This window comes from Procambarus clarkii, chromosome 54 (genome assembly GCF_040958095.1).
Source record: "Procambarus clarkii isolate CNS0578487 chromosome 54, FALCON_Pclarkii_2.0, whole genome shotgun sequence".
In the NCBI taxonomy this organism is placed as follows: Eukaryota; Metazoa; Arthropoda; class Malacostraca; order Decapoda; family Cambaridae; genus Procambarus; species Procambarus clarkii.
This window is the reverse complement of record NC_091203.1, coordinates 7,147,079-7,159,785: the sequence shown is the minus strand read 5'-3', so window position 1 is coordinate 7,159,785 and position 12,707 is coordinate 7,147,079. Positions and strand designations below refer to the sequence as shown.

The following is a 12,707-nucleotide window of genomic DNA, read 5'->3' as shown; positions in this document are numbered from 1 at the left end:
AGGAGATAAAATCTTCTCCATTTCTCGTTTAACACCATAAAACGAGAATATGATAATATTTAAACCCCTATAATTGCAACCTAGTCCTCATTAAAGTATTTCATCCATAATCGCGCGGAAAAGAATTATTCGTGATTAATAATTTCTGTGGTAAATGCGAGAGCCGGGTTGGGGGAGGCGGCGACGCCATTGTGGAGAGCGTGCCTGGATAGCGTATGAGAGAGGAGGGTCCTGGCGTGAAGAGTGGCGAGACAGGTGGCGATTGGGAGTTATCAGTAAGAATTACACTGATACCCAACTAATAGTGAATAATTATTCCTCCACGTGCTCTATAGTGCCCAGCCAGCCAATAACACGTCTACAATTAAAGCCAAAACCCACAAATACGCGTACAACGCCGTGAACGTCTGGGACTGGCAGACGCGATATCAGCAGACTTCAGTATTACATACACTCACATTAAGTATAGGTTTCTTTCTTGATGCATCATCTAAGATCGTATATTTGTGAGTAGTCTGTCGTTACACAGTGAGAAGACCCCATATCCAACGTTAGTACCAAATCGGCATTTCTTCTATTTTCATGAATATTGAGATTAAAGTAGCCTATTCCAATGCTACTTAATATTCTTTAATTTTCAGCTCGTATGTGAGGAGTCATTGAGTCGTTTTCTTCATTCGTGCTATTCACCTCTAGTTCCTTCTATGTGGAGATCCTGAGATCACGAGGACGAATCACAAAACGATGTCATAGAAATCGTCTTAAAGCTAAGACTCTTTTGTACAAATTTAATTCCTCCAATTTGATTCACATACAATTTTTGTAGGATCATTATATTAAATATTATTACCAGATATGATGATTGGAAATTCATGTGTTTGCTTAGACTGTTGCTGCGTAATTTAATAATCATTAATATTTAATATTTGAGTTCACATATTTGAATCTATAGCATTTTAGATCATAATATTATTTACTCAGCAATGAACTGGTGACGAACCACACTAGTTCCTAGACGTATATGAAGTTCTAGTAATACCCCCCCCCCCCCCCAATGTAGGTGTTTGAGGCTCTGACTTTAATTAATTAATCATACAGTCCATTCATTATTTCAAGTGATTATCCCTTTTAATAATTATCCATAGACACTGGTTCTCTAGTGTTATTCTAATGATCACTTTTATTAGTTTTCCCTCTTTTCTCAAAAGTGGGTGGTCCTTCGTTATTAAATTAAATAAGTAAATAATTGAATAATTGAGTCAAGCCCCAGATATCCCACATTATGGTCCTTATCGAACCGGATGCATACCAATTAACATTACCAATTAATTATATCGGTTCTCAGAGATCAAAACAACATTATGGTCCTTATCGAACCGGATACATACTAATTAGTAATAACTAATCACCGTGTGAAGTAGTCTAGACTAACCACATTTATTAATTGTGTGTACCGGCTGTGTACCACATAGATTAGCCTAATTCACAGCAATTTATTTGCTGCTTATACCTCATTATAAGGTAGCACTCGTGGGACACAGTCAATTGCCCATAACACTTAGACCTATACCTCATACTGAGGTAAGAATCTTCAGGTCACCAGGAGCAACAGCTCATAACTTCTAAAATAATTCCACACTAACACCTGCGTTAGAGTGGCCTCACCATCTAACCATTATTTATTTAGGTGGTAATGACATCAATCCTACTCGACACCCAGCTGAGGTAATTAATCACCTTAAAACCATAATTTCCTCATTTAAACTCATTAGCAGTTCAGTAGTGTTCACATTGGTGGAACCTCGCCAACTGAGCAATAACAATCGTTCGGGAGAAAGTCCAGAATATTACCAAAGAGCTGCCAAATATATAAACTTTAGGCTGAGGAAGCGAGTACGATTGGATGCCACTTACATTCAATTTACAGCCAGACCATACAGGCAAAACCTGGCAAGAGATGATGTACACCTATCAGGTGAGTCTAGGTCACATGTAGTTGACAAATTGATCAACACAATCAATCACCACAAAAGGCTGTGGCTGGCAAGCCAAAATTAATTGTACATATTTGTATTTTCACCTGTGTGTGCAAGTGCACACTTATATAAACTATAAAATCTAAAAAAAAACAAAAATACAGCACAACTATATATTCACATTACTGCACCACAATTTAATCTTTGCCAACCTTTATTATGTAGGAATTTAGGCAGTAATTGTGCTGAATTTAGCACAAACGCAGACTAAATAAATTTGTAGTTTCTTAGGTAGAAATTCTCACAACTAGGCTTGAGCTAGTTAGTAGTACATACATTATTCATTCTTGTACTGACCCTATCAAGGGTGGGATTTAACCTTAGGGTAACTCTGATTAGAATATATCCATATTACTTATTCGTGTACTCATTATTTGTGTGTATGCATTTTGAGTGCTGCTGAATGATCACCATTACATCTAATGGGAATAAAGATGAGCTAGCCGGACGAGAGTTAATGGTGAAGTTCAAGCACTGCTCAAAATACTTAGTTACTTATTGTTAGGTAGGTAAATTAACCTCAGAACGAGGTAGTATAGTCTATTTAAATACATTAGGCTATTATATTGATATTGAACTCCATTGAATGAGTCAATATCCCAGTTACATCAGTAACAACTATTTACTATCAAACTAGCCCTTACCCAGCAAGATGGAAACGGCTGACAAAATGAAAAGGTCCCTTATCGGTCTGAAAGGTCATTTGACCCGACAGATTACCAAGTGTCAAAATCTGTCACAACAGTCACCTGTTGACTATCATGAATTAGAAGATTTACTTCAAGTTGCTGAAGGCAAATTCGCGCATATTAAGCAACATATGAATCTGTATTTGACAGAACTTTACTCAACTTCAATAGGTGAAACTGAACTTGAGGATATTGTAAATGATTTAGTCCAGTATGAAGATGATATACAGGTTAAGCTTCAACCCTTTAAAAAGCAAATTGCTACAAATAAATTAACAACAACCTCTACTGCACATCCAGATCCTGATGTCAAATTACCTCAGATCAATATACCCACATTCTCTGGTAACGACAATGAGAGTTGGGATGATTTCTGGAGTAAATTCGTAGATGCAGTAGACTCTAAAGCTAACATTCCTCAAACAACCAAGTTCACTTATTTACAAGGCTTGTTACGAAATGAAGCCTTGAAAGTAATCTCTAACATAACACTGACCAGTGATGGTTACACCCTAGCTGTTCAATTGCTCAAAACCAACTACGATAACAAGGAGAGAACTATTACTATCTTAGTTCAAAAATTGCTGGACTTGCCATCTGCTAATAATTCTACAGATTCTCTCCAAACTTTCAGGCTAGAGTTAGAATCTTTACTCAAGGAATTAAGCCTTAAAGTCCAAATTCAGACAGCTGAATGGATGACAAAAGTAGTTGTAAGACGCAAATTACCAAGAGGAAACTTTAGATAAATTGTGTACAATATACAATAAAACCTTTCTGACCTTGAATGAAATTACAGAAGGTTTACATACCTTAGTCGAAAGACGAAGAGCCAACCAAGAGGGGAAAAGTGTTTCAAACTTCTCTACTAACTCTCATCATAACTCACCTAACATTGACAACTCAGTCAAATACAAATCGACTTTGAAAAGGTCCAATAAATTCAAACCTAAGACTACTCCATCCACTGGAAAAAGGAGTGGTAGTGTAGGTATTTATTCTGTATCTCCCTCTAATGTAACAAATGATTTGCCTACTAAAGGGACAAATTCAACCAGAGAGAGAGAGTGTCTGTTCTGTAGTCAAGAACACGTCACCTACAAATGCACTGTTTATCCTAACTTTAATACCAGGATTAAACAGTTACAAGAATTACACAGGTGCACCAAGTGCATGGGCTCTCATGATCCCAGTAAATGTGTAGTGCAACTACAGTCATGCAGTAGATGCAACAAAGGTATACATCATTATGCCTTATGTAGAAAAACTTCTACACAATCTATGACAACTGGGGAGAATTCTACGAATTTTACCACAGTACAATATTGCAAGGTACATCAGGAAATAAATGTACTTGCTACTGAGTCAGGCAATAATACCACTCTGCCCACAGCTCAACTCAAACTAATTGACAGGAAATCTAGAGTTAACACTAGAGGTCTTTTTGATCAAGGATCACAGAAAACCTTCATCACACAACAATTAGTCGAGCAGTTAAAATTAAACCTGCCAAAAGTATGAGATTGAATATTTCTGGATTCTTGACTAATAGTGGACCTCGTGAATACCAAGTAGTTAAGGTATTAGTGAGACTTGGATCTTCCACTAGTCCAATTCAAGCGGTAGTAGTAGATAAACTTCCTGCAGACCTGCAGGTCACAGGACTAGCTCGCACTGCGAAATATCTTAAACGAAACCGCATGAGGCTAGCAGATTACAAAATAAATTCTGACTGCCTCACTAATGTTGGCATACTTATAGGCGCTGACCATTATTATAAATTTATAACGGGATGCACCAGAAAACATGGAATGAATTTGTTGTCATCTGCTGGAGGCATGTTGCTTACTGGACCGGTGCTTTTCCAACAAAATCCAGCGTCAACCAACCAACAATCTAACAATACAATAGTGCCGTGACTAGGCTTGGAACAGTCACCCCTACCTTTCAGAGAAATATCTGAAGATAATGAGTCTGATCCACCTGTACATCGTCTGTGGGATTTAGACACTTTAGGTATTGTCCCTGAACAACCAAGCCCTGATGATATGTGGACTTACCAGCAATATCTGGATACAGTTGTCTATAAAGATAAACAATACTGGGTGAGACTACCATGGAAGTTGAATTATCCACAACTTCCAGTTAATTATTTCATGGCAGCCTCACAATCAATTACAGTCTCAATTAATACGGCTGAAGAAGCAGCCAGACAAACTGAACATGTATCATCAATTAATTCAACAACAACTCAACAGTAAATTTATCGAAGTTGTTGATAATGATGACCGAAAAATAGGTCACTATTTACCCCATCACGCTGTGGTGAAAGATTCATTGACAACACCAATACGTATTGTCTTCAACTGTAGTGCCAAAGTGAAACCAAACAGCATGTCCATGAATGAATGTCTCCAAACGGGACCTAGCCTAACACAAAGGCTACATGATGTACTATTACGATTCCGTACTGGTATTTTCGCTTATACTGCTGATATCAGTAAAGCTTTCCTTAGAGTAGGCTTGCAAGAACAGGATCGTAATTAAACCAAGTTTCTCTGGATTAAGGACCCACTGGATCCTGACAGTGATACCATAACTTATCGTTTTGCCTCAGTACTATTCGGAGCGACTTCCTCCCCGTTTCTACTTCAAGCTACATTAGATACACATTTGAGGAAGTCAAATAGCCCTCATAAGGCAGAGATCAGTGACAACTTGTATGTCGATAATTTCCAGGGAACTACAAATGATCAATCCAAATTGGTAGAAATCTACCATGAGGCTAACCATGAGTTATTAGGAGCCAATATGCCACAACAATCATGGGCCTCAAACAATAAATCATTAAACCAGATAATCGAGAAAGAGTTTCCGGGTTATCAGGTGCCTAATCAATTAAATGTTCTGGGTGTGGAATGGAACACAAGTACTGACGAGATGAATGTCAAGTCAGTACAAACCGATAATTCATCCCTTACCATGAGAAAATTACTCTCGAATGTCAGTCAACCATTTGACCCTTTAGGCTTACTTGGTCCTATATTAATAAGGGGCAAACTCCTAATGCAGGAATGCTGGCAGAAACATATGGGATGAGATGATCCGTTGCCAATTGAGTTGCAAGATAAATGACACATACAACGGATTTCAATCAGTTAGGTGTTTTGAAATTTCCTCGTAATGCTTCAGGACAAAACTTACCCACAAATTTGCACGTTTTTTGCGATGCCTCTGGCAAAGCGTATGGCGCTGTAGCCTACTTAGTCAATAGTGCACAATCAATTTTACTCACATCTAAAGCAAGAGTTGCTCCAATTATGAAGAGATCTTTACCTCAAATGGAGTTAACTGCATTGCTGGTGGTAGTAAGATTGACTAATTGCCTGACCAAGACACTCAATAATATCCACTTTGGTGAAATCGTCGTGAGGTCAGACAATGAGGCAGTCTTACAATGGGTAAGAAATAACAACAATAAAACTCCCTACGTTAGTAATCGTGTTAGGGAAATTCATGAATTATCTGCTGGATATAAATTCAGACATGTTCCCACTAAGGACAATCCTGCACATTACTTATCACGAGGATTAACATTAAAACAACTCATCAAGTCTTCGATGTGGTTTAATGGACCTTCATGGCTTGTTAGTGGTCAGTGGCCCAAACAAAAGCCACAAGTCATAGTGACTAATATCACTACTCCCATGACAGAACCTGAACCTCACCGAATCTTAGCTATTAATCCTCACAATTATTCTAACTTGATTAAATTATTAAGAGTGACAGCACATGTGTTTGACTTTCTTGCTAAGATAGGAATCAGACATAAGTTTCCCAATCCTATCCTCTACTGGATCAAACGTGCACAACAAGAGACATATGGAAGTGAATATGAAAATCTTCCAGATAAATTAACCAAGTCTCTAGGTATCTGGTATGATGCCAACACTCATAATATATTACGGTGTGGAGGACGTTTGCTTCATGCAAAAATTGATTTGGATACAAAGAATCCGATCCTTCTACCACGTCACCACATTATTACAAAACTTCTAGTTTTACATCACCATCTATATGGTACTTTGCATGGTGGAGTGTTATACACTCTCACCGACCTCAGACAGAAGTATTGGCTTCCTCAAGGTCGTCAAACTGTCAAATCAATCATTAAGTTCTGTGTGATCTGCTAAAGATACGACGATCGAGTGTGTCCTTACCCAGGACCTCCACCACTCCCTAAGGAAAGAGTAGTTCATCTTTGTCCCTTTGAGACCACTGGTGTCGATTACACAGGAGCCTTGCTTCTCACTGGCAATCCAGATAAGATACCAGTGAAAGCTTATATTTGCCTCTTCACGTGTGCTACCACACGAGGCGTACATCTTGAAGTGACTTCTGACATGAGTACCGAAGCCTTCATCCAAGCTTTTCGTAGATTTGCAGCTCGCAGATCCTGTCCCAAACTAATGATATCGGATAATGGCTCAAATTTTGTGGCAGGAGAAGCCTGTCTACGAGAGGTATGGAATCATCCAGAAGTGCAGTCAGTCCTGCAGAGACGACAATGCCACTGGAAATTTATTGCTCCCAGAGCCCCCTGGCAAGGTGGATTCTACGAACGTATGATAGGGACTGTCAAGAAGTGTTTATAGGGACTATAGTGTTTATAGGGTATATAGTGTATATAGTGTTTATAGGGACTGTCAAGAAGTGTTACTAAATTTACCTTACATCGACAGAAAATTAGTTACTCCGAACTCCAAACACTCGTCGCGGAAATTGAGGCGCGAGTCAACAATCGCCCATTAACTTACCTATCAGATGATTGCTCACAGAGAGAACCTCTGAGTCCCTCTCACTTAATACATGGAGGCCTCCTGAGCCCTCTGATACCTTTGGCAGAAGAGGACCCCGTCGACCCTTCCCATGTAACCAGGAGTGACTTAGTAGAAAGTTACCAACATCTCTCAAGAGTAATTGAAAGGTGGAATGAGGTGTGGACTGGAGAGTACCTCACAGCTCTACGAGAGTACCACTATGGAGCTTCGAGCGCCTATAATAAAGTACAACTTAAACCAGGAAACCTAGAATTGGTTGACAGTGATGGACCAAGGTCAGAATGGCCTATCGGCAAAATTGTTGCTATCCACCCAGATCACCAAGGCATCCAGAGAGTAGTACGGGTTTTGTGCCGAGGCAATACTACCCTAAAAACCTTAGAGAAGTTGGTACCTCTCGAATTAGCAGAACGAGAGTGTATAACAGAACCAGCTTCACCAACAGTTTCCGAGGACAACAATTCTGATCCACCGAGCACCCGCCCCACTAGAGCAGCTGCTCAACAATGCAAACGGAAACTACAAGCCTATTACAGCTCTGACTAAGAGCAAATAATTTCCCATCCAATTTGAGTAATCATGATGATGCTGTGTTGTGATGTCAAGTAACAAAACAGTTACAAGTCACAATGACCCAAAACATTCACCTCATGGTGGATTCTCAGTTACTTTAAATTGTGTGATTTAATCTTTAATTTGTTTGTATAGGCTATCAACAATAACATTATTTCATCTAGAGTATCTATGAGTTTGCAAAACTTTAAGTCTTAGTAACATTACATGTCATAGCGACACCAGTCACAGAGTATATTGTAGGCTTTATTAGTCATTAACTTTAGATGATTCACAATACCATGTTTCATTCAACATGAGTTTCTTTACAAGACTCAAATTTCTTGTATGTCCTTGACAATTACGGGACATCCGTTATGTGTGTACTAACATACTAACATTAATAATAACTTCTGGATAGGTATGTCAGTACTCAACATTGCACTGCAACCCGAGAATTCTCCACCCGGAGTTATGTTGGAAATTTCCAACACTAATAAACTACTATTGTATTATAATAAATCATTATTATTATATACTAACTACAGTAGTCACTAAATTTACTAACAGTAGTGTCAACATAAACTAACCATTGCATCTGTGTATTAATGCAAGAATTCTCACGAAATAGAGCAGCAACATTGCGTCAGATAATGTCTAGTTAAACACATTTATTACCAATGTGTTAGAGAATTGAATGTGGTTCTCTAAAATCATCAGTATTCCGTGTAATAATTACTTACGGATAATATAACTCCCAATAATCTTAAATCGAGAGTTATTAGTTAAATTATTCTGTAGTAATATTTCCTTCAGTCTCACACGAATGTCATGTAGAGAGATAAAATCTTCTCCATTTCTCGTTTAACACCATAAAACGAGAATACGATAATATTTATACCCCTATAATTGCAACCTAGTCCTCATTAAAGTATTTCATCCATAATCGCGCGGAAAATAATTATTCGTAATTAATAATTTCTGTGGTGAATGCGAGAGCCGGGTTTGGGAAGGCGGCGACGCCATTGTGGAGAGAGCGTGCCTGGATAGAGTACGAGAGAGGAGGGTCCTGGCGTGAAGAGTGGCGAGACTGGTGTAGATTGGGAGTTATCAGCAAGAATTACACTGATACCGAACTAATAGTGAATAATTATTCCTCCACGTGCTCTATAGTGCCCAGCCAGCCAATAACGCGTCTACAATTAAAGCCAAAACCCACAAATACGCGTACAACGCCGTGAACGTCTGGGACTGGCAGACGTGATATCGGCAGACTTCAGTATTACATACACTCACATAAGTATAGGTTTCTTTCTTGATGCATCATCTAAGATCGTATATTTGTGAGTAGTCTGTCGTTACATAGTGAGAAGACCCCATATCCAACGTTAGTACCAAATCGGCATTTCTTCTATTTTCATGAATATTGAGATTAAAGTAGCCTATTCCAATGCTACTTAATATTCTTTAATTTTCAGCTCGTATGTGAGGAGTCATCGAGTCGTTTTCTTCACTCGTGCTATTCACCTCTAGTTCCTTCTGTGGAGATCCTGAGATCACGAGGACGAATCACAAAACGATGTCATAGAAATCGTCTTAAAGCTAAGACTCTTTTGTACAAATTTAATTCCTCCAATTTGATTCATATACAATTTTTGTAGGATCATTATATTAAATATTATTACCAGATATGATGATTGGAAATTCATGTGTTTGCTTAGACTGTTGCTGCGTAATTTAATAATCATTAATATTTACAATTTGAGTTCACATATTTGAATCGATAGCATTTTAGATCATAATATTATTTACTCAGCAATAAACTGGTGACGAACCACACTAGTTCCTAGACATATATGAAGTTCTAGTAATACCCCCCCAATGTAGGTGTTTGAGGCTCTGACTTTAGTTAATTAATCATACAGTCCATTCATTATTTAAAGTGATTATCCCTTTTAATAATTATCCATAGACACTGGTTCTCTAGTGTTATTCTAATGATCACTTTTATTAGTTTTCCCTCTTTTCTCAAAAGTGGGTGGTCCTTCGTTATTAAATTAAATAAGTAAATAATTGAATAATTGAGTCAAGCCCCAGATATCCCACATTATGGTCCTTATCGAACCGGATGCATACCAATTAACATTACCAATTAATTATATCGGTTCTCAGAGATCAAAACAACATTATGGTCCTTATCGAACCGGATACATACTAATTAGTAATAACTAATCACCGTGTGAAGTAGTCTAGACTAACCACATTTATTAATTGTGTGTACCGGCTGTGTACCACATAGATTAGCCTAATTCACAGCAATTTATTTGCTGCTTATACCTCATTATAAGGTAGCACTCGTGGGACACAGTCAATTGCCCATAACACTTAGACCTATACCTCATACTGAGGTAAGAATCTTCAGGTCACCAGGAGCAACAGCTCATAACTTCTAAAATAATTCCACACTAACACCTGCGTTAGAGTGGCCTCACCATCTAACCATTATTTATTTAGGTGGTAATGACATCAATCCTACTCGACACCCAGCTGAGGTAATTAATCACCTTAAAACCATAATTTCCTCATTTAAACTCATTAGCAGTTCAGTAGTGTTCACATTGGTGGAACCTCGCCAACTGAGCAATAACAATCGTTCGGGAGAAAGTCCAGAATATTACCAAAGAGCTGCCAAATATATAAACTTTAGGCTGAGGAAGCGAGTACGATTGGATGCCACTTACATTCAATTTACAGCCAGACCATACAGGCAAAACCTGGCAAGAGATGATGTACACCTATCAGGTGAGTCTAGGTCACATGTAGTTGACAAATTGATCAACACAATCAATCACCACAAAAGGCTGTGGCTGGCAAGCCAAAATTAATTGTACATATTTGTATTTTCACCTGTGTGTGCAAGTGCACACTTATATAAACTATAAAATCTAAAAAAAAACAAAAATACAGCACAACTATATATTCACATTACTGCACCACAATTTAATCTTTGCCAACCTTTATTATGTAGGAATTTAGGCAGTAATTGTGCTGAATTTAGCACAAACGCAGACTAAATAAATTTGTAGTTTCTTAGGTAGAAATTCTCACAACTAGGCTTGAGCTAGTTAGTAGTACATACATTATTCATTCTTGTACTGACCCTATCAAGGGTGGGATTTAACCTTAGGGTAACTCTGATTAGAATATATCCATATTACTTATTCGTGTACTCATTATTTGTGTGTATGCATTTTGAGTGCTGCTGAATGATCACCATTACATCTAATGGGAATAAAGATGAGCTAGCCGGACGAGAGTTAATGGTGAAGTTCAAGCACTGCTCAAAATACTTAGTTACTTATTGTTAGGTAGGTAAATTAACCTCAGAACGAGGTAGTATAGTCTATTTAAATACATTAGGCTATTATATTGATATTGAACTCCATTGAATGAGTCAATATCCCAGTTACATCAGTAACAACTATTTACTATCAAACTAGCCCTTACCCAGCAAGATGGAAACGGCTGACAAAATGAAAAGGTCCCTTATCGGTCTGAAAGGTCATTTGACCCGACAGATTACCAAGTGTCAAAATCTGTCACAACAGTCACCTGTTGACTATCATGAATTAGAAGATTTACTTCAAGTTGCTGAAGGCAAATTCGCGCATATTAAGCAACATATGAATCTGTATTTGACAGAACTTTACTCAACTTCAATAGGTGAAACTGAACTTGAGGATATTGTAAATGATTTAGTCCAGTATGAAGATGATATACAGGTTAAGCTTCAACCCTTTAAAAAGCTAATTGCTACAAATAAATTAACAACAACCTCTACTGCACATCCAGATCCTGATGTCAAATTACCTCAGATCAATATACCCACATTCTCTGGTAACGACAATGAGAGTTGGGATGATTTCTGGAGTAAATTCGTAGATGCAGTAGACTCTAAAGCTAACATTCCTCAAACAACCAAGTTCACTTATTTACAAGGCTTGTTACGAAATGAAGCCTTGAAAGTAATCTCTAACATAACACTGACCAGTGATGGTTACACCCTAGCTGTTCAATTGCTCAAAACCAACTACGATAACAAGGAGAGAACTATTACTATCTTAGTTCAAAAATTGCTGGACTTGCCATCTGCTAATAATTCTACAGATTCTCTCCAAACTTTCAGGCTAGAGTTAGAATCTTTACTCAAGGAATTAAGCCTTAAAGTCCAAATTCAGACAGCTGAATGGATGACAAAAGTAGTTGTAAGACGCAAATTACCAAGAGGAAACTTTAGATAAATTGTGTACAATATACAATAAAACCTTTCTGACCTTGAATGAAATTACAGAAGGTTTACATACCTTAGTCGAAAGACGAAGAGCCAACCAAGAGGGGAAAAGTGTTTCAAACTTCTCTACTAACTCTCATCATAACTCACCTAACATTGACAACTCAGTCAAATACAAATCGACTTTGAAAAGGTCCAATAAATTCAAACCTAAGACTACTCCATCCACTGGAAAAAGGAGTGGTAGTGTAGGTATTTATTCTGTATCTCCCTCTAATGTAACAAATGATTTGCCTAC

The 12,707-nt window shown here is 37.9% G+C and overlaps 1 protein-coding gene across 1 annotated transcript in view; it reads left to right on the top strand.

The window, feature by feature from the left end:
• Window positions 1-12,419, top strand: part of LOC123771364 (uncharacterized) — a 40,681-nt gene extending 28,262 nt beyond the window's left edge. The window contains exons 4-7 of the mRNA XM_069305234.1: window positions 1,773-1,975; window positions 2,897-3,085; window positions 11,842-12,030; window positions 12,187-12,419. Coding sequence (XP_069161335.1) covers window positions 1,773-1,975; window positions 2,897-3,085; window positions 11,842-12,030; window positions 12,187-12,419 — 814 coding nt within the window. The remainder of the gene's footprint in view (window positions 1-1,772; window positions 1,976-2,896; window positions 3,086-11,841; window positions 12,031-12,186) is intronic.
• Window positions 12,420-12,707: the final 288 nt, after the last annotated feature.